This window comes from Desmodus rotundus, chromosome 9 (assembly GCF_022682495.2).
Source record: "Desmodus rotundus isolate HL8 chromosome 9, HLdesRot8A.1, whole genome shotgun sequence".
NCBI classification, from domain to species: Eukaryota; Metazoa; Chordata; class Mammalia; order Chiroptera; family Phyllostomidae; genus Desmodus; species Desmodus rotundus.
This window is the reverse complement of record NC_071395.1, coordinates 64,499,830-64,523,054: the sequence shown is the minus strand read 5'-3', so window position 1 is coordinate 64,523,054 and position 23,225 is coordinate 64,499,830. Positions and strand designations below refer to the sequence as shown.

At 40.1% G+C, this 23,225-nt stretch overlaps 1 protein-coding gene across 5 annotated transcripts in view; it reads right to left on the bottom strand.

Moving 5' to 3' along the window:
- The window catches only part of ULK2 (unc-51 like autophagy activating kinase 2), a 123,813-nt gene extending 104,011 nt beyond the window's left edge, over positions 1 to 19,802 (bottom strand). For 3 of the 5 annotated variants that reach the window (XM_053930759.2, XM_053930757.2, XM_053930758.2), the window contains exons 1-5: positions 19,228 to 19,360; positions 17,849 to 17,941; positions 16,704 to 16,745; positions 434 to 466; positions 100 to 136 (exon numbers count right to left, since the gene is read on the bottom strand). In XM_053930759.2, the coding sequence (XP_053786734.1) occupies positions 100 to 136; positions 434 to 466; positions 16,704 to 16,745; positions 17,849 to 17,941; positions 19,228 to 19,317 (295 nt within the window). In that variant the 5' untranslated portion in view covers positions 19,318 to 19,360. Of the gene's footprint in view, positions 1 to 99; positions 137 to 433; positions 467 to 2,983; positions 3,042 to 16,703; positions 16,746 to 17,848; positions 17,942 to 19,227; positions 19,361 to 19,734 lie in introns of those variants that run through there. The other 2 variants (XM_053930761.2, XM_053930760.2) reach the window with 2 other exon arrangements.
- Positions 19,803 to 23,225: the final 3,423 nt, after the last annotated feature.

Below are 23,225 nucleotides of genomic sequence, written 5' to 3'. Positions count from 1 at the left end.
TACATAAGAGTGATAAAGGGTGGAAAACAGAGACTATATATCAAAATTAAACAGATTACAGGACTATCTTTATTGAATACTGACAGACAAAAATATTACCTTGCAAATAATCTGCCAGGTCTCCACCATTGCAATACTGATATAAATATAAAAAAAAAAGTAATTAAAATAAGGACATCAGTTTAAGGTTAATTCAATCCATTTTCAGTTAATTTTAATTAAAAGTTCATTTGTATACAAGTAAATTAGTCTGAAAAACATAAGAATTATAGAATCAAAAATGTTAATACTATTTTCCTTATTAAACAGAATCTCAATCACTGAATCAATTTATTAATTCAAATTTGAAAATTTGAGGAATTTCTACTCTTAAAGGGCATATTAATCAAAAGGAATTTGAAATAAATTAAACAGGAGCTTGTATACCACCTACCTCCATCACCAGGAAGACAGAGTTGGGTAATTCCTAAAAAATACACAATATTAAACATCATTTAGATTAGAAAAAAATTAAGTACAAATTTAAAAAATAACCTTAACAAAAATACTATTATTTCCCATTATTAAACAAGTAAAAAGAAATCCAAAATCCATTAGCAAGTAAATTTTAAATCCCCAACACAATGACTTAAGCATCTCAGCTTCCAAGCCAAATCAGGTTTTGATGACACAGAGGTAGTCATCAAGAAGTTCTGTTCTGTTCATGGGAAGAACTCAAGAAAGCCTCATCTTTTGGTTATAGTTATGGTCAACCTATCACTGGTGAAAAACTGGGAGGACCCTCTTGTCCTCAGAGCACTCCTGCTTTGGAAGTTCATGATCGGGGGGCAACAGCTTGATATCCTCCTTAGCAACATGACAGGCACAATCTAATTTCTGGAATACATGATCCAGGACCCTTAATTTTTTATTTTTCTAGTTTTTATGTTTATTTGGAAGCAATCACATTATCTGGGAATTTTTGGCAATTTCCTTGAAAACATTTCATCACATCTTGGTAACAGACTGATTTTACGGAACTGAGTTGAGGAATTTTACCCAGTCTCTCAAATTCACATAGTTCCAGTTCTGTTGCCTGGTCAAGCAAGTCAACGACACATTAGCTGATTCTTCAATAACAATTTTTATAATACTAATTAAATTTTAAATTGGGCTTCCCTACAGCTAAACTTGAGCCATTGTTCAAATGTGATTTAAGAGATAGCCCTTTCAAGTACCACTTGGCTTCACCAAGATCCTAAATTCAAGAGTAAGGAGTTCCACAGGAAACCAGAGGAGAACCAGGGTAGAAAGAGGGCAGGTCTAGGGCAGCATTCCTCAGAGTGAGGTTCACATCCAGTGCCAGTCAGCAGATTATCTGGTAGCGGCTCACAATGAAATAACTACAGAAATCAGGAGTAAGAATTTTTGAAGGTTTAAAGTAAACAAAATAATTTTATGTCTGCTGACCCTAATAATAAAAATATTAAACATGTTTGTAGCACCTTTATTTCATTTTCATATTAATTCATTTTTATTGGATTTTATACAAGTATCAGTTCACACAGATTAACAATAAAAACAGGTGTTTCGCAGTAGCTGGGTTAGAGCACTTCTGTGGGACAAGGAGCAAACAAGGGCTGCCACTGAGTGGTGTCCCACATCCACCAAGGGATGGGGCCATGAGTTAGGACCTGGATAAAATCATGTCCTACAGGAGACTCAGTGACGAAAGATGGCTTATTTCACTCATTTATCAAGAGGACTGGGTAAAAAATTGAAATGTACCACACCCAATTCTTTGACCCCCAACCCCAATGGCACATGCAGGTTCAGAAGAATGGCAATGCCTCCAGCTCTGTGCTGGGGACGTGGAGCCAGCCTGCAAGCCTAGCACAGGCCTGGCTTCAGAGCAGCAGCCCCCAACAAGTCAGAAAGGAGGCAGACAACAGTCGGAGTTCAGCAGGCTAGGAGAGTAAGTCTGCTAGAAAGAAATACTTACTTCCTTTTCTCACAAATAAAAACAAAAATATATTTTTGCTTTTGTTAAGTCATCTCCACTGCAAACTAGTCTTAATCACAAAACCTGATCAAATCCAGACCAAACTATCCTATCATACCTAAAAATACCAAGAAATCATTAAACATAACTTTCAACAAAATTTTCACCTTCTCAAGTATAAAGAACAAAATAGTATCTAAAATCAGTATTATTTAATCAGATAATAATACCTTATTCTAACTATTGAAGAGAAAAGAAAGCTAGGAATTCCTAGGAGAGGCTAAACAGCCATGAAGAACGCCTGTTCACTCAGCATAAAGAAATCAAATTTCTATTTTAGTATTCACAAGTTGGGGGTTATATATAACCACTTTGTTTCCCCCACTCATTCAATAAATAATAAGATGGAAAAAAGTATTCTTTTTTTTAATGAAACAACCACATCATCTATAAACAGACTGAAGCTCAAATGGTACTGGGCACCAGAGAATAATTTGAAGAGATGCTCATTGGGTCAGACAAGCCAAGAAGTGAGGCCAGTATAACCTGGGAGCCACACCCCTCAGGGTTTCCCAAAGCTGAACACATGTGCGTCCTCCTTTCCTAATATTAAGATATCCTCATCCTGAACTGCTCCCCAGCAATTCCATCAGCAAAAGTAAACTTAGTGAATTTCATCTTATCATTTTCCTACTCAAACTCCTTAATAACTAAGTTAAATACCAAATCCCCAAAGAAAAAAAAGGATATTATGAACAACTTTATGCCAGTATTCCAAAATGTAGATGAAATAAACAAATTGAAAAATAATTTAAGGAAAAACAAAACTTACTAAAATTGACAAGAAAAAGAAAAATTTTGAAAGGCCCATATTCAAACCCTGGTCAGTGTGGCTTAGTTGGTTGGGCAAAACCCCACAAAAGCAGTTCACCGGTTTGATTCCCTGGGTAACCTGGGTTGGAGACCTGGTCCTGGGTTGGGGGCGTGCAGGAGGCAACTCACCAAGTCTCTCTCATGTCATCGTTTCTCTCCCTCTCTTTCTCCCTCCCTTCTCCTCTCTCTAAATGAAAAAATAAAATCTTAAAAAAGAAAAGGCTCATATTCATTAAAGAAATAAATTATAATTTACACCCTTTCCAACAAATTCCCCTTACGTTTCTGTGTAATCCTAGGCAAAATGCAATGTTTTCTTCATATGGGGAAATTAGCAGGCTAATTCTAAAATGTATGTGGACATACAAAAGGGTAAGCCCTGCCAGTGTGGCTCAGTTGGTTGGAGCGTCATCCCTTAGCCAAAAGGTTGCGAGTTCAAGTCCTGGTCAGGGTGCAGGCCTAGGTTGAAGTTCTGATCCCTTGTCCAGGCATGTGTGATTCCCAGTTCAGGCATGTGTGAGAGGCAACCAATCAGTGCTTCTCTCTCTCTTCTCTCTTCCTCTCTCTCTAAAAGCAATGAAAAAATGTCCTCAGGTGAGGATTTAAAAAAATGCAAAAGGTCAAAAATAACTTAATATCTAGGAAAAAAAAGACTTGGAGAACTTATACTACTAGACAGCAAGACTTCCTACATAACTACAGTAAGGAAAACAGTAAGGTAAAGGCTAAGGGGACAGAAAAGAGAGTCTAGAAATAGACCCACACATGTGTGGTTACTAATTTGTGACAAACAGACACTACAGTACAAAAAAAAAAAAAAAAGAAATGTTGTTTAGTAAATGGCTCAACTGGCTACCCATTTGTAAAAGTAAGTGAACCCTGACCCCTTCACCTCATGCCACATACAAAAATCATTTCTAGGTAGCTTATAGAGCTGGATGTGAAAAACAATGAAGACTCAGGGAAAAGAACATAGGAGAATATCTTCATGACACCGGCGTAGGCAAAATTTTCTTAATTATGACACAAAACCACTCAATATAAAAGAAAGAAACAATGAACTGGACTACATTAAGACTTTCTGTTCATCAAAATAAACCATTAAGCCAGTAAAGGGCAAGTCACAGTGTGGGTAAGTCATTAAAACACATATATCTGGCAAAGGATTCATATCCACAATACTCAATGAACTCCAACAAAAGAATAACAAAAAGACAACCCAATAAAAAGAGACTTATGTAGGAATATCAGAGAAGATATTTAAATGACTCATAAACTTACAAAAGGTGTTCAAATCAGTAGTCATCAGGAAAACCCTAATTAAAATCATAATAAGATACCTCAGAATGGTTAAAACTGTTAAGTGTCAGCAAGGACATGGAGTAAATTCAGCTATCAAATACTTGGTGGGAGTATACACCAATATACTGGCAGGAGCTATTAAAACTGGGCCTACACACACCCTACTATCCAGAAATTCCTTTCCTAGTGATTGAGACCCATTTCATCAAGGAGGAATGATGAAAGAGGGGGAACCAAAGGAGAAACCATAACAACAAGCCATTTTTATTACTTCCATCTTTTAGCCTCTTAACTCAAGGAGGCACTGGGGTGGGAAGAACACAACAGTGGCTTCTCCTGAAAAAAGGAGAAAGAGGTATCAGAAGAGGTACATTATACACTGCTAGACAACTTGAATTGTTTTCCCAGTAAGGGACTATTCATTTTGTAATTAAAAAAAATAATAAGGACAGGGAAGTTTCCTGCCATTATTTTTTCAGGTAGCTTTTCAGTGTCTTGCTCTCTCTTCCTTTCTGGCACCCCTATGATGCAAATTTTGGAACGTTTGAGGTTGTCCCAGAGGCTCCTTACATTATCCTCTTTTTCTTTTTTTTTGGATTTTTTTTCTCTTTTTCTTTTTTTTGCTGTTCTGATTGAGTTTTTTTTTTTTTTCTTTTTCTTTTCTTTTTTTGGGGGGGTGGGGCAGGGAGCTTCATTATATTCCAAATCACCGACTTGCTTCTGGCTTTAGCCACTCTACTGTCGATTCCCTATAAATTATTCTTCATTTCTGATTGGTCCTTTTTTACCCTGTTGATGTTCTCATTAAGTTCATCCTGATAACTAGTGTTTTGAGCTCTGCATCTAGTCCATTGCTTGTCTCTATTTTGTTTAGTTCTTTTTCTGGAGTTTTATTCTGTTCTTTCACTTGGGCCGTCTTTTTTTATCTCCTCATTTTGGCTGCCTCCCTAGGTTTGTTTCTATGTATGTCATTTCTATGTACCTAGAAATAGACATACAAGGCCAGGAAGCACAGAGAATCCCAAACAAGATGAACCCAAAGAGACCCACACCACGAACATCATAATTAAAATGCAAAAGGTTAAAGACAAAGAGAATTTTAAGAGCAGCAAGAAAAAAGCAGTTAGTTTCCCACCAGGGAGCTCCTATAAGACTGTCAGCTGATTTCTTAACAGGAAGTTTACAGGCCAGAAGGGATTGGCAAGAAATATTTAAAGTGATGAAAAGCAAGGAACTACAACCAAGATTACTCTATTCAGCATAACTACCATTTAGAATGGAAGGGCAGATAAAGAAATTCCCAGACAAGAAAAAGCTCATCACCACCAAACCAGTATTATACAAAATGTTAAAGGATCTTCTTTAAGAAGAAGAAAAAAAACAATAAAAATATGAATAAAATGGCAATAAATACGTATCTATCAACAATTGAATCTAAAAAACAAATGAAAAAGCAAAACAGAAAAAGAACCATAAATACAGAGAACATTTTTACGGTTGCCAGATTAGAGGGGTATTTGGGGGGATGGGTGAAAAAAGTGAAGGAATTAAGTACAAATTAGTAGCTACAGAATAGTCATGGGGATGTAAAGTACAGCACAGGGAACACAGTCAATAATATTCTAATAACTATGTACTGTGTCAGATGGATACTAGATTTATCAGAGTGATCACTTAGCAAGTTCTGTAACATCTAATCACTGGGGTGTAAACCTGAAACTAATATAATAATGTATGTCAACTATAATTTAAAAATAAAAAATGATTTAAAAAATTAAAAAAGATAAAATGAATTTTAGATGTCAGATAACTTGAGTAGATGGTTCTCTCCAACAGAATTCAAACATGTGGAAGTGGAGAACTACAAAGTAACAAAAGAAGTAAATAGCAAGAGAAAGATTCAAAGAAAAATTATGGCTTTGATGACCCATACCACACATTTCTCTGCTACTTTTCCTAATTCATTCTCTGACCCTCAGGCCACCTATGGGGTTACCTCCCAGGAAAAGAGGAACACAATACCATTATAGCAATCCTCAAACTTACTCCCCTTGGGATCACCTCATATCAGACAGCCTCATAGCATCCCATGAGTAAACAGGATGGATTATCTTCCCCAATTTACTTAGGGGGTGCTGTTAAAAAAGAAAGTGTTTTGTTCAAAATCCTAAATTGAGTTTGATATAAAAGCAGTACTCTACACTTAGGTTTCCTCGTTTCCATCCAGGATGCTTCCATTATGCTCTAAAAACTCAGAGACACAAAATACAATAGTGAAAGACAGTTCTAGCTTACCTGACCTGACACAAACCAACACAGACTTGCAGAAAAACCTTTTCCTTAATCTGCATCTCAATAATACTAATTATACAAAAGACTTCAAAAATATTCAAAATATATTTGTGATGTTACAATTTATAAGAGATACATATTTGTTCTACATTCCTGTTCCAGGCACGGACCTCCTAAAACTGTTGGAATTTCCAAAGAAATGAGAGTGATGTCCTTTAATATGTTAATAAGGTGGTTTTGGGAAAGCTAAAGTTGGGGGATGGTTACCTAGACCAACCACTTGATTAGAGGGCTGAGACCTTCAGTCCCACTCCCTGACCTCAGAGAACAGAAAGGGCTGGAGGGCGAGTCCTATCACCAATGGCCAATGAATTAATAATCAGTTGTGCCTATATGATAAAGCCTCCATAATTACCCCAAAGGACAGGCTTCCAAAAGCTTCCACATTAGTGAACACATGGAGGTTCTATGAGAATCCCACACCCAGAGAGCAGACCTTGTTTTATGCATCTCTTCCATCTGGCAGTTCAAGTTATATCCTTTTATAATAAACTGATAATCTGGTAAATAACATGTTTCTTTGAGTTCTATAAGCTGCTCTACCAAATTTACTGAACCCAAGGAGAGGCTGGTCAGAAGTGTGGTAGACAGACCTGAGCAGAGCAGGACAATGGGCCAGGTACAGAAGTTTACCAGGATGGAAAGTGCCCCAGTGCCTAGCAACAAGCAAAAGTGGGAAACCAAGCACCTAGCCACCATAGTGACCTTTCCTCCCCTAGCATACCACTGGTAATGCAGTTTAGACCTTCTAATCTTTCATATTGCTGGTCATGCGGTTCGAACCCTCCACTGACCTTTCCTCGCCTGGCATGTTGCTAGTCACAAGCAACCTTCCTCTTAGAGAAGGAACAAACAAGGGGGCTGGAGAACAGCCCTTAAGCATTAAGCCCCCAGGACAATGAGGTTCTGACCCACATCAAATACATCTAGGCCTCAGTTGTGTTTCAGCTCCAGGCCCAGAATAGCAGCAAGCAATACCATGCTGACCTCAGTACCAGCTGCAATGACTAATGACCAACTCTGGTGACAACCTCTAAGTAGAGATCATGAGCCAGAAAGGACACACCTGAAAAGCTGATGAATATTCTACTGAGATTCTCCCCTGGGTCCTCGCCTAAAAATCTCTGCCCTTAAAAGCCCTCAGGGCAGAGGACCCAGTGCACTCTCCTTCCCTGGCCTTTCCCTCCCCCTTTATCCACCTCCTCCCTACTCCTGCCCCAGGCATGTTACTCTCACCTTTCTCTCTCCTAAGCTCCAAGGGCCCTTCTTTTGCCTCTGTAACCTGAGCCCACTTCTTCTACTACTCACTTCTACCTGTGACTTTCTAAACAAACTTTTGCTTACACAGGGTCCAGCACAAGTAACACCCCCTTTTTATTAAAAAATCATAAGCACGTAATTCTGTAACATAACAATATCACCCTCAAGCACACCATATGAAATTTTAGGTGAAGTGTTCAAATTAAAACTATAAATTATGCCCATATTATTATCCTACCAATCACACTCAGGCAGGTGTTACTTCTGCCAGACCCTGTAGTTTTGAGACTTGGCTCTGAATTCTTTCCTAGCCAAAACTCAAGTACTAAGTTGCTAAACCAAGGTCCAGTCTGACCCCACTGGCCTAACACCTGGTACCGTTCTTAATGCCAATCTCACTGCCAACAGAAGCACTGGCAACGTCCTAAACTTAGTGATTAGTGTCCAAAGGCGGGGTAGGGCTAGTCTTGTGGTACTGAGCCCTTAACTTGTGTGATGTGATACTATCTCCATGTTGATAGTGTCAAAATTGGGTTAATTGCTTCGTGGTGTTGGAAAAAACAAGCTTTCAACCATAAAACTAGCCTCAAATGAATCTGTAAATTGATAACAAAGTACCCACCTAATCTGACCCTGATTTGCCCATAATACTTCAAATTGCTTAAGTCCTACCTCTTTTTAAGTCATACAGAAGATATCATCCACTTCCACAGTGAATCACCCTATCACTTTTCTTTTTTTTAATATATTTATTGATTATGCTATTACAGTTGTCCCATGTCCGCCCCTTCACTCAACTCCATCCTGCCCACCTCCTCCCTCGCACATTCCCCCCCTATAGTTCATGTCCATGGGTCATACATACAAGTTCTTTGGCTTCTACATTTCCTACACTCTTCTTACCCTCCCCCTGTCTATTTTCCACCTATCATCTATGCTACTTATTCTCTGTACCTTTCCCCCCCTCTCTCCCCCTCCCACTCCCCTGTTGATAACCCTCCATGTGATCTCCATTTCTGTGGTTCTGTTTCTGTTCTAGTTGTTTGCTTAGTTTTCTTTGTTTTGGTTTTAGGTGTGATTGTTAGTAACTGTGAGTTTGCTGTCATTTTTACCTCTCACATTTTTTATCTTCTTTTTCTTAAGTAACTCTCTTTAACATTTCATATAATAAGGGCTTGGTGATGATGAACTCCTTTAACTTGAGCTTATCTGAGAAACACTTTATCTTCCCTTCCATTCTAAATGTTAGCTTTGCTGGATATACCAATCTTGGATGTAGGCCCTTGCCTTTCATGACTTGGAATACTTCTTGCCAGCCCCTTGTTGCCTGTAAGGTCTCTTTTGAGAAATCAGCTGACAGTCTTCTGGGAACTACTTTGTAGGTAACTGTGTCCTTTTCTCTTGCTGCTTCTAAGATTCTCTCCTTATCTTTAATCTTGGCTAATGTAATGATGATGTGCCTTGGTGTGTTCCTCCTTGGGTCCAGCTTCTTTGGGACTCTCTGAGCTTCCTGGACTTCCCGGAAGTCTATTTCCTTTGCCAGATCAGGGAAGTTCTCCTTCATTATTTGTTCAAATAAGTTTTCAATTTTTTATTCTTCCTCTTCTCCTTCTGGCACCCCTATAATTCGGATGTTGGAATGTTTCAAGATGTCCTGGAGGTTCCTAAGCCTCTCCTCATTTTTCTGAATTCTTGTTTCTTCCTTTTCTGGTTGGATGTTTCTTTCTTCCTTCTGGTCCACACCGTTGATTTGAGTCCCAGTTTCCTTCGCCTCACTATTGGTTCCCTGTACATTTTCCTTTGTTTCTCTTAGCATAGCCTTCATTTTTTCATCTAGTTTTCGAACAAATTCAACCAATTCTGTGAGTGTCTTAATAACCAGTGTTTTGAACTGTGTATCCAATAGTTTGGCTATCTCTTTCTTGCTTAGTTGTATTTTTTCTGGAGCTTTGAAGTGTTGTCATGTGGGCCATTTTTTTTTTTTTTTTTGTCTTGGCGCATCTGCTACTTAAAGGGGTGGAGCCTTAGGTGTTCACCGGGGCGGGGTAATGCTGGTCGCTGCGCTGTAACGCTGTACGTGGGGGAGGGGCCGAGGGAGCAATGGCACCCACTCCCCTCTCCACCGGATTTCAGTCTTTCACTCCACTACCCACAATCAAATTGGGCCCCTCTGGTGCTGGTTCCCAAGTGCGTGGGCTTGTGCATGCTCTAGGCCCCTGTTGGTCTCTCCAACAACCTCTCCTGTGAGGCTGGGAGTCTCTCCTGCTGCCGCCCCAACCCCCACAGGCGTTTTCAATCAGAGGTTTGAGACTTTATTTCCCTGCGCTGGAGCCCTGGGTTACGCAGTCTGCTTCACTCCCCGCCGTTTGTCCCGGTTTATCTAAGCACGAATGTGGGGCCGCGGGGTGCTACCCGCCGCTCTACCTGCCCTGTTCTCCGCCACTCTGAGTCCGGCCCTCTCAGTTTATCTGCGCGAATGTGAGGCCGCAGGGTCTGCTAGTGGTCAGACTTCCTGCCCCATTCGTCCCACACTCCGCCAGTCTCGGTCCCACCAAGGCCACACGAGTCCTCTCCGCCCCGGGGCCCGTCTCCACCCCTCCTACCGGTCTGGATGAATGTTTATTCCTTGGTGTCGGACTTCCCTGCCGTTCGATTTTCTGTCAGTTCTGGTTGTGCGAGGAGGCGCAGTGTGTCTACCTACGCCGCCATCTTGGTTCTCCCCTATCACTTTTACATATACACAAATAAATTCCAGAAATCAAAGATGTAAATATGAAAAAAAAGAAACCGTAAGTACTAAAAGAAAACATTGGGGATCATTTTTATAATCTCAAGGTGGAAAAATCCTAAACATGAAATAAAACCTGGAGATCATTAAAGAACAGATAGATAAATTAACTATATAAGAACTTCCATGTATCAAAAAGAGGCCAAAATGAGAACAAAAAGAGAGAGAAAACATTTTAATACATACGACAAAGAGCTACCAACTCTGATTCCCTCTTCCTAACCTCCCACAGGCCAAGTACCAAGTCCTCAAAACCCCATCTTCTAAACATCTCACCAATCTCTCCAGGCCTCTACATTTCCACTGGGTCCATAACCACCCCAAAGCCTACTACGAGGTGAACCCAAATCCACTCTTGTCCATTCTCCACAGAGCAGCCAGCATTTGATGTACTTCAATAAACTCTTATGCCACTTAATTTGTAATAGAGAATACTCCTTTCCCTAACCACAATGGTTAAGTCTAATATTCATATATATAATCATATCTAGTCCACTACTGATATAAAAGTACCTGGAATACTAATTCATAATCAGAAATTACCCAATGATTATAGAAAGCAAGCAAGCAAAGTGGGTACTCCCTAAACCCCCCAAAAAAGAAAAATTGATTTTTCTTAATTATTGAAAAATTGTTTATTGCAAAGACTTAGGATACATAAACTTTCAAGGAAGAAAATTTTTAAAATTATCTTTATTTCACCATCTGAAAGAGGCCCCATTAACATGCTAGTGAGCATGCTTACATGAATCTATCTCTACACACACACCCAAAGGAAGTGTGTGCTTGTTGGGTTTATTTTAATATAATCCATTTCTATCTGTTCATCTTCACCTCTCTAAGCAGCCAGTTTATATCTGGCATGTATCCTTCCATACCTTTTTTTCTGCTCATACAATCGTAAGTTAAACACACACACACACACACACACACACACTTTATTTTGAAAAAATGGGGTATCATAAATAGATATCTAAATCTTGCTTTCCTCAATAATACACTATAGAAATCCCTTCAAATCAGCTATATATACACAACTTTTTAGTAACTGTATAATATTTCATAGTGTGACTACTTCACTGTTTGTTGAGCCATTATAAGCCTACAGAATGCTACACTGATTCTTGGACATATATCCTAAATCTCACGCTTTAGGGCTATGAGATAGATGCCAGGAATCCAAGTTGCTTAGTACAAGGGTACTTCTAATAGTGACAGGTATGTGTCTTCGTTCAAATATTTTTTAACTACCTACTATATATAAGACACTATTTTGGGCATTGAGGATATAGCAGAAAGCCAACAGAGTTAAATGCTCTCTCCTTAAGCTTACATTCTAAGACAGAAGGTTTAGAAGACAGACAATAATCAAAACAAATAAGTATACAGAGTATGGAAGAGGGTGATAAGATGCTTCCAGGAAAAAAAGCATAGAATGAGGATAAATAGTGAGGGCAAGGAGGCTGCAATTGTATTTAGTGTGGCTAAAGAAAGCTTACTGAAAGCAGTGTTTGAGTAAAAACCTAAAAAAGCTTGGGAATATAGCTGTGTACACTATAGAGACTGAAACATATCTGCATACAGAGTCCACCTGCAGGAGGAAGATCCTAGGCAAAAGTAAAAAAAGAGCAACAGACCAGAGTGTGGAATGCCTGGGGAGGCCCATGTGATGAAGCAAAGCAACAAGGTACAGAGGAGGTGGAGTTGGAGACAATAGGGTTTGGCTTCCATTCATAAAAGTGGGGAGCCACTGCAGAGGTCTGGCTAGCAGACCCTGACCTGCATTACCAGGGATACTTTACTTGCCACATGGGGGAATATTCTTCGGGGTAAGGAAACAAAGTATAACCAAACAGCATTCCAAAGATATTCTAATAATTTTCATTTCTGCAAGTGATACATGAAAATATTTTACACCTCCTCCCCAATTCCACTGTGAAGAATGACTGCACTTTTTAATTTTGCCAGTTTGGAGGGTAAGAAGTGGCATCTCACTGTTACTTTAATTTATACGTTTCTGACTACTTGTTCATAAAGAGTATCTCATTTTAGCCATTTTTATGCCTATGAAAACCAACAATTTATATCCTTTGCTTACTTTCTCTTCGGGTTACCTTTTACTTATCAACTTGTGAGAGGACTTATATGTTTTAGACATTAGCCTGTTGTGTTTGCAACACACAGTATTTTCTCAAACTGTCAACTGTATTTTTATTACGGTATAATTTACATCTGCTGAAACAGACTGATTAAAGTGTATAAGTTGTAACAAATATATACAGTCATGTAACTACCCTTTTAATCAAAATATGTAACATTTCCATCACCCAAGAAAGTTCCCTCCACCCTGGCTGAGTTGCCTCTTGCTAAAACTCACAAAAATAGAATCAAACAGTAGCTATATGTAGCTGACTTCTTTTTCTCAACATAATGTTTGGGATTCCTATGTCATGGCATGTACTGAGTCTGCTTCTTTTTATGGCTATCAATTTGTTCATGGTAGTATTTGCCATAAAATGTTTTTAAAATTTTTACATGTCCCTACCTTTATAGCTTCTGAGTTTCTTCTCTTGATTTAAAATATCTTTCTATCTCTTGAACTATATATAGTAATATAAATACTATTCTAAAATTGTTATTACATATTTTATACATTTAAGCCTTTAATTCATTTGGAAATTATTTTAGAAAATAATGAGAATGGGGATAGAACTTTATTTTTTCTAAGATGTCTCAGTGTTGCAGCATCATCTATTATTTGAAGTCATCTTTTTCCCCCATGCTAAAAATTACCGACATGGATGTTTATCCAGATAAATGACAGCTATGTAGGTAAGTATTCCTAACTGACAATACTTATCTCATGCCCATATTCTCAAAGATACGTAAGAGAGATGAAATTACTCTTCTGCTTTTAAAACTCATCCATGGCCTCGAATGAAGGTCACATGTGCCCCCTGTGAACCTCTCTGGAACCATCTAAGATCACTCCCTCCCTCACTCCGGCACGCCCCTCTCACTGGCCTTCTTCCAGTTACTCATACTCTGATCTTTCCTGTCTGCTTTTCGCAGAAGGCTTCAACTGCTTGGGAAGCTTGGCTTACTTGCTCTTCTCCCACCTACCCAAGCCTAACCTTTTCCCACTCTTCCCTCAAGCTGTTTAAACATCCTTTCTTCGGGGAAATTTCCCTAGCAGTACAGAGTGGGCTGCCTGACTCCCTGAACCCCCATATGTTTCCTCCAAATCTCTCCTATAGTTCTCCCTTGCAGCGCTGAGCACATTCAGAATTAGTACTACTTGCTTCATGTTATCTTCCCTAATCTACTACTGCAAGTTCCACCAGGGCAGGGATCATCTCTCTTGTGTTCGGCACCATACCCCTCTACACCTCATTAACTGACCCAAGAAGTACTAATCATGAAGAAATCAGGAAGGAAAATGAGCAGAAGTATCACAGAATAGCAACAGGAAAGTCACAGAAGAAACATGAAAAGTCACATAAAGTACAAAGATAGTCAGTGCACTACTAAGTTACAAAATAAAAAATAAAACCTAAGGTATTTTTCTCCTAAGAGATTGTCCAAAAAAGAAAAAGAAAAACACAGGTGATTATTGGTCAAAATAAATTGGTACAACCTTTTGGAAGGCAGCATGGTAATATCTTTGACTAAGTAATCCTACATCCAGGAATTTATTCTATAGGAACATCCAAACAAACAAGCAAAGATGTATGTACACAGCTTTCCCTGCAGCACTGTTTCCAATAGAAAAATAAAAGAAACAATGCAAATAGCCACAATCTGGTTTCAAGTAAATAAATTATTTAGCCCTACAGTATTATACTGATATAAGAAGATATCCTATAAGGAGAAGATAATCCAAGATAATTAAGTTTAATAAAACAAGTTGCTTTTCTATAAAAATACCATTAATAATTTTCTCACAAGGAAAAGCTTAAAACCTACATTACTATAGATTCATATATGTATTTAGAAAACTCTAGAAGAAATATAACCAACAGTGGTTATCTGTGGGAATTGACATTTCTAATTTACTCATTTTGACAATGTTTAACTAATTATGGTAATATATTACTTTTGCAACTAGGGAAAATGTGTTTCAAGTGTCATATAAACTGCAACCTAATTTTTATAAAGAATGTCAAAAGTTCTCAGTTTTTAAAAGTATGTGCATAAACTTCCGAAGGATCTTTAAAGTTGATGGCCAGTAAAAATGATGTCCAAGTTGATAAAATTACTGTACTACTCTCTACAAACAAACTGTACCCTTGATAAACAGAGTCAAGGACACAAACTTGAAATATTAGATCAAGACTGTTTACTCCATAGCCAAATGCTTAAGACTGTACTCCCCTGACAGATATTTCTTAAGTCAATTTTTATAAATTACATACAATAGTTCCAGTACTATACAACACACAAAATAATAAACATTTTAATGCAGTCACCTTGAAATTCCTGACTGCGTGGTAAGTCAGGTTTCTGAGTACATATCTCATTCTACAGCCAAGGAGGATAACACTTAAAAGGTACTTTTCATTCTGATAGTCAAAATCTAAGTACTCAGAAAGCAAAACTTAGTCTCCAAGTAAATTTTCCATGCATCTCAAAAGATGGGAAATTAAGTTAATATTATTTAACAATTGTTATACTAGGCACTGACATGTACCACTTGGTGCCCTCTAACAACAGAAACTAGGACAAGCCACACAAAGAGCTCTGAGGAGAAATGACATTTCAACTAGGGATCAGGAGATCAATTTAGTTTTGACTTTAAACTTTTTCCCACTTTGTTTCTATGCTGCTTTGAATTTCTGAAATGAAGGAACGAGTTATACCAATTTAAACAGGTAATAAAATATACCCCATAGCATTCACATAGTCCATGTATGGAGTTTAAATTACAATTTTTTTGGAGAACAATCACACTGTACAAAGAACTTTAAAACTGTGCATGCTATTTTCCATGGTAATTCCAATACTAGAAACTGAAACTCAAAGAAAAAATTAGGTATGTTCAGAAGGTATACCCAGCGTGGGGTAAAAATGGGTTCACAGTTGAGTTTATTCTCACATTATTTATTAATGATCGTATTATTTTCCTTACAAACAATGGTAAACCTACTTTTGCCCCACCCTGTATTATCCTCATTGCACTTTTCTATTATGGGAAAAACCTAAACATCTTACAACATGGGTTTAGTTAAATATTTTGTGAAGTGGTATGACTACATGATCAATGACTGACTGAAGAAAAAAGTCCACTTTTTCTTACCCCACTAAAAGTAAGCACACAAGAAAGCAAGGACTGTTTTACTCACTGCTGTATTCCAATCAGTTCAGGACAATGCCTGGCAAATAGTAGCCACTCAAAACCTTACAAAGTGAGGTAACTCGCAACGTTAAGAAATGTTGCCTTAAAAGATAACTTCAGAAACCAGCTTTTCCACCTCCAAATTAAAGGTGAATCTACATTATGCCATATGGATAGTCACAAATACATCTCAGGTATGAATATGCAGTTGCCTTTTTTTTTAAATCCTCACCCCCAGGATGTTGGGAGGGGGAGAGGGGGAGAGGGGGAGAGGGGGAGAGGGGGAGAGGGGGAGACCTAGGGAGAAACCCAGGTATGTGCCCTAACTGGGGATCAAACCTTCAACCTTCTGGTGTACAGGGCAACGCTCCCACTAACTGAGCCACCTGGCCAGAGCCAGTTACCTTTATATTTACTTTACTTTATAGTATCTCTACAATTAGTAAATGTTGCTTTTGCAGTAAGAAAAAAGCTCTAATTCTTTATTAGTCCACAGTAGTCTTTTTACATCTATCACAAAAATGCTAGATCTGGTATCAGTATTCCTCCAGTTGACCTTTAAAACAACACTACTATAGTATATTATCACTTATTAAAAAGTTTACTCATGTAGCAATTGTTTATTTTATCCTATTGTCCTATTTATGCTATTTTAAACAATTTAATATATAACTCAAGATATCTATATTTTCAACAATAAGACAATTTTCTATTTCTATTAAGATTCACTTAAATTTCTATGAAATAGAAAAAAATGTAAGTTCTTTATTAACAAACATGAAAGTAGTTTTTAAAAATCCAAAATAAGGTACCTGAACATCATAGAGGGCTACAATGTTTTCATGTTGAAGTTCCTGTTAAGAAAATTAAGAATTCAAAATATTTGTATTTATTCTAATAATGTGAATATATTTCAATATGCAAATAAAAACTAATTTAAGTACATACACACATATATTATATTATTTCTAGTACACTACAGTTCTGTTACTAGAAAATTCAATATACTAAATAAGAAATGTGCATGATGAAAATTTACTTGGGGCCTAAATATTTTTTCAAGACTATCATTTTTTTAAGACTCTTAACAAGGTACTTACCAAAACACTCTCGTTTACAAAATAAATGTTACAGTAAGTATGACTACAGACTGTCTGCTAGTCTTTTAAGTTTTAATACACAATTTCTAACAGCAATAGAGGCACAAAATCCCAAAGTCCTTCTTAAAAATAATTATTTGCCTGAACGAAAATGAAGTATAATTCTTTGCTCGAAGCGCCGTCCACAGAATAGCAGCAGTGATTCACACTGGTGTTAGATGCAGGTTCCATGTTCACACTAGTTTGGGATACACTGGGTTAATACACTTAAACCTGGTTCTTCGTTGTATAATTTTCAGACTTTCTTTAATAAGCCAAATGCTCTGAGACTCTCCAAGAAGTATTTAGTAAACAGAATTTATTTGACCTCAGGACTCTTTTTTTCCTCAAAGTATCTCACTTGGGTAACACTGCCTGTGAGTAATCTAAAAAGACCACTTCCCACTTTCAAGGAAAATAGCTTTCTTCAATTTACAAGGAAAATAAGATCCCAAGTGCGCCCAGTTCTTCATAAACTGTACTGTGAAAGGGATCAACAGAAGAAGTAAATAATGTATAAGGGGGGCCTGCCTCCTTCCAAACAGTAACACAAAAAATAGGGGAAAGAGGAAAAGAAATTATGAAAAACTAAAATGAGTTTTCACAGAATCCCTCTAAGCATTTGACAAGAGCCCCAAACGCTTATTTTTAAAAATAGCTTCCCAGTCAATACTCAATGTTTTAGAAAACTGAATGTGCAAAAATAAGAACAGAAGAAAACTCTCAAACTTGGTTCCAACTACCAAAATTACAAAGTATGTCATCACGTGTTCATTTAATTTAAAGTAAGTTTTAATCCAGTATGAAATACCACATACCTTTAATATTTTAATTTCCTTTCCAAGCAGTATTTGTGATTTTGACAAGTTCTTTTTATTAATACTTTTAATAGCTACCTCCCAATCAGTTTTCTGAAAAGGAAAAATAATGTTACTCCTGGAAATTACTTCACAGAAATAATTCAACAAGAAAAAAATCTATAAGCTTAAAAATGTTTTAACAAATTCATGTACAGCACTGGGGGGGGGGGGGGCAGTGAAAAGACCCTTAATCTCCAACCACTAGAAAATGACTTCATTTATTACAGTGTAGCAGCTAATGTTCTACAAGACATCACTAAAAAATATGAAGGCCACATAGTACCTAGCATTAAATGAAAAATGAACAAATTACAACTATTGAAGTTATGGAGAAATGTGGGTAACAAACTGGAAGGTAGTATGATTAACTTGAAAACAGTATTTGATAACTTGGCAGGATTAAGCCGCGTTTTAACTATCTTTTCTTGAGTTTTAAGTTATTTTCATAACAAATGAAAAGCAGTATTTATTACTTTATCAGATAAGCAATAAAGCCAGCCCCTTGGCAACAATCAGGAACTACCCAACCCTGTATGATTATCTTCACTCCCGAGGTGACTTTCCAAATTCTTTAGATTCTAAGTCCTCCTACGACCCTACTGTCGAAATGGCAAAAACTTAAAAAAAAAAAAAAAAAAAAAAAAAAGCTGAACCTGCTTTCATGTTGACTTGGGTTGGAAAATGGAGCGTCCAACCATCTTTTCCACTCGGCACCAGCCTATGTAACCCCAGGAAGTGAAGACAGTCCGGGGCCAGTCGGGGTGCAGGGGAACCAAGCCGGAAAACCGGATCCTCCCGAGTTTGAGAAAGCCTCGGGCTAACGGAAAAGCTGGCAGTTTCCCGATGGGACTGCAATTACCGACCTCAAAGGTGTCGACTCCCGGCCACGCAAGGAGGGGATTCAAATCCAAGTTCCATCCACCCCAGAGCCCCAAGCTATGCGGGGAACCTTGCAGTCCTCTAGGATTCGGGTAAATTTAGGTGAAAGCTTCCCCTGGCAGCCCAAAGGATGCGTCCCTCCGAGCGCTCGTTACCAGGCGCCCGGGCTAGGAATGGAAATCAGAGCTCCGGCAGCCCGTCGGTAGGTGGAGCGCTGTCTAGCGGCTTCGGCCCCCAAACAGCCTCGCCCGAGCAAAACAAACCACACGCACTGACAGCACGCACAATGGCAGCACTGTCACTGGCAGGCCTCCGGCGGCGAGCCAAGTCAGGGGCCTCGACGCCCACGACTTCGCCTAATTCCAGGACCACCCAGTCCAGCTGCGGCCGCGCGGGCGGGAGACGGGACCGGCCGCCGAGGCCCCGCGCGGCTGCAGACCCTGGCCCGCGGGGCTCACCTGGCGGTGCCGCCCCCGGAAGACCACGGCGAAGGCCCCGTGTCCCACGAGGTCCCTCTTGCTGTACTCGAAGTCGCCCACCACTTCCATGGCCGCACCCCCAGGGCTCACAGCGGGGCAAGCGGGCAGTGCAGCGCGGTGCCGGGATTAGCACCGCGGGCCCGCCGACCGGGAGCGCGCCCGCGGGCCGCCGGACTGGGGCAGCCGCGGCCCCGGGCACTGGCGGACGCTCATGCCGAGGGACCGAGGCGAAAACGGGGAGAAGCTGCCACACGGGGCCGGGGTGAGCAAGGCCTGGCCCGGCCCCGGCCGCTCCTCATGGCCCGGCCCGCCGCGAGCCGCGGCCTCCCTGGAGAACGGCCTCGGCGCTACTCGGGCAGGGGCGCCGCTGCCGTCACTGTGCACCTCCAGAGCCGCACGCGCGCCCGGAAGAGGTACGAGATCCGATCCACCCCATCCCCAGCTCGCGGCCGCGTTGACCCTCTCGGCCCAGGGCGCTATTCTTACAGCAGCCGCCGCCCTCAGACCAACGCGGCCGCCTTCCCCTCGCGCCTCCCGGCCTCACGGCGGCGCCCAACGCACGCGCGCGTCGGTCACTCCCGCACCGAGTGCCGGCCCTCCGCAACGTCAGCAAGGCTTGTAGAACAGCGCACGCGGAGTGTCACGCTCCCTCCGCCAGGAAAAGGAGTGCGCGCATCCTTTTCGGCGCGGTGCCCGTAGCCCCGGTGGTCCCCAGGCAATCGCCGAGTCAGAGACTAGGGGTACTCGACGTTCGGCCACTCTGTTTGCTCGCTGCAGCCTCCGCGAGGGCGTGGAAAGAGATTCGAGCCTGCCAGGCCTGGGCTAGACTGGCTGGGAGGCAGGCTGTAGAAGCGGGTCTTGAACTCCGGGTGTCAGAAGGACCAGAGAAGAGCTTGTGCAGGTGTAGACCCCAGAGATCCGGTGAGGGCAAAGGAGCATCTCCTAGATGCCGTTACTGCACCCTCCAGAACTATTACGACAAGAGTCTCAAGGTCAGGGTCATTGTTAATATTTTTTCGACTTTATTTATTTTTAGAGAGAGGGGAAAGAAAGGAGAAATAGATGGAGAGAAACATCAGTCGGTTGCCTTTCACAAGCCCCCAACTAGTGACCTGGCCCACAGCTTAGGCATGTGCCCTCTGACTGAGCCACACCATACAGGGCTAACTGCTATTCTTGCAAAATGTTAAATGTAACATAGCATTTTGGAGACCAGCTATAAACAGGATAAGATTGATAGGAGCCCAACCTGATAAGTGTAGCCAACTGCAAAGAAGTCAACATGTAATTGACCAAATAGTGCTTAGAAGCAATGGCTAGGTCTCCCTTCCTGCGAGCAGAACTTTTGTGAATCCTGCCTCCTTTACATGCTGCAAGTAAATAAAACTGCCTTACTACAACCACATTTCATATTTTAATAGAGCACCCCAAGTGGTGGACCCCTTGAGTTCAATAACAAAACCAGAAGTGCTGGCAAACTGCACGTTATCCCCCACCCTTCTGTCTGTACTGCTCAGGGTCCTAGAAGAAATGGTGTAGAGCAGGGGTCATGTACCTTTTTGGGTGCTTTGGCTCCTGTGAGAAGCTGGTAACAATTCAGAAACCTCTTCCCAGAAAAACGCTTACGCAGGCAGACTCAGTATTATATATATTTTCAAGGGCTCTAACGAGAACCCCTGCTTCCCAGTGTCTTTCCAGTGTGACCTCTGACCAGGAATCAAACCCACAATACTCTGGTGAACAGGACGACACTCCAACTAACTAAGTCACCTGGCCAGGGCCTGCTGTGTTATTTTTAAGACTTCCTATAAACTTCCTCTGTGAAAGCAATGAGTATAAAATTTTTGGAGAGCAGGAAAGCAAATGGGAGTGGGCTATCACACCTGAACTAAGTCTGGCAGCTTTTCCCACGTAGTACCTGGTAGTAGCTGACATCCCAGGGAGCACAGGGGGAACCCTCCTAAGCAGCCCAGAGGCAGCTGAAACTGCTGGCCTGGAGGTCTGTCCAACGAGGCACTTTCTTGAGACTCAGTACCCTGCAGGAGCAGCACTTCAACCTTCCTGCATTGTCAGCTGAGCCAATGCATAATTTGTGCACATCTGTGTCTCAGAGATTTTGTCGTGGGTCATAATTCATAATCTGGCCCTGTCCACAAGGTCACATCTGCTAGGAAATGAACTGCTTATATTCAATGTCATCAAAACAATGTCATCATAACCCCATACTAGGACATTATGGAGAAGCCCCTTAAGGGCTTCTTAAAACAAAAGGACCTTAATTTGGACCTGCATCACAACCTGTATGCACAGACCAAGCTTGGGCCTCATGATCACACCATTCTGTTGCTTTAAAAAATAGTGTGTAGCTTGCACACATAAGGCGTTCTGACCTTGGGGCTCTTTGTTGGAAAGAAGTGGCGGTGTGGGGAAACTTGATAAGGTAATATTTACTTAGGACTGTATCAGTAGCAAATAACAAACACCAAGTGTGATAAAGCAAAAGACAAGAAAGGAATGTAGATACAGATACAGGTGTGCCTCTCAGTTCACAGACAGGGCCTAAGAAGCAAACTAGCAGTGGAAGCAGGGACTCAAAGAGGGCTGCTTCCCATCCCTGCCCTGATTCTTTCCCCTTTTACCTCAGCATCCCCTCCACATGGCTCAGGGCAAAAGCATTGACAGTGACCAGCCTCAAACCCAGATTCTTAAGGAAGGGGTTCCAGTTGGCACGGTTTAGGGGAGGTGCTCTGAACAATCCTCTGAAGCCAGGAACTGGAGTCGAGGGAGTCAAGTAGAGTTGTATAACTAAGGCTGCTCCCCAAACACACTTGTGGGTGTCCGAGGGAGGGAGGGGGCAATCCCCAGATGCAGGTGCTAGACAGGTGACTCAGGAAGTGTTTGCCAGAGGACAAATTCAGGCTCAGTTCAGGAATGGGGGCGGGGGGTTAGTTTGCTTCTGAAGCCACTCAAAGTTGCCAGTCTGACTCACTGTCATTGTTCTTAATTTTCCCATTAACCGTGTGTGTAAACATGACTGTTGATAAACTACTGGAATGTTTCAGTGTCAGTTAGTAATTTTATAATAGTAACTGCAATGAGAGATAAAAGTAATTACCAATGTACATTTTAATACTATAAACTTAGTTTATCAGCCAAAAACTGTAGGCTACTCCAATGATAGAGGGATCTTTGTGAAAGTAAGCATGAGAAACATTCACACCCAGTCTCCTGGGCAGCGAACACAAATTCCAATTCTGAAACAATTCTGAGGATCACCAATTTGTTCGTATGTTCAAATCACATCATTATTGTTGTGGCTTCCATTTGGGGTCCATTCTTTCTACTTTAATTACATTGCTGATACTTTAAAATTCTTGTGAATAGTTAGTGTGTACAGCTTTGATTCATATATGCATGAATTTGTAATAAAATATGGAAATAAAACATAAAGAGACAACAAAGTTTAGATACATTTCTTAAACATTTTAGAAAATACCATAACCATAAATCTGAATCATAAACATAAAGCTTTTGAAATTTTATCAAAAGTAAACTATAACCTAGGAATTTTTCTGAAACTATGATAATATGAGAACGGCAAGGGACATCTTTGTATATTGTGCAAGAATCAGTATCAAATTTTCATTTCTAAAATAAAAACAGTTTTATTTCAAATAAAAATAGAAGTAGCTTATTTTTACTGTTGCTATAACTGTTAGACACAAACAGTGCTCAAAACTTGAATCATTAAAAGTTAAAACTGCTAAGTGCGTATTTTATAGGAATGGTCACAATGCTGTGTTAATACTAAGAGTCGAAATAAAGAATAATTACAAACATTAGTGAGATAAATTTCAAAAAATATAGTGAGTCAGTTTCCCAAATAAAACAACCAAAATATTAAAACTCCTGAAAGAAATATTTTACTGATGTGATGATAAAGAAAATGAAAACATTTTCAACTTTTAAAAAAATTT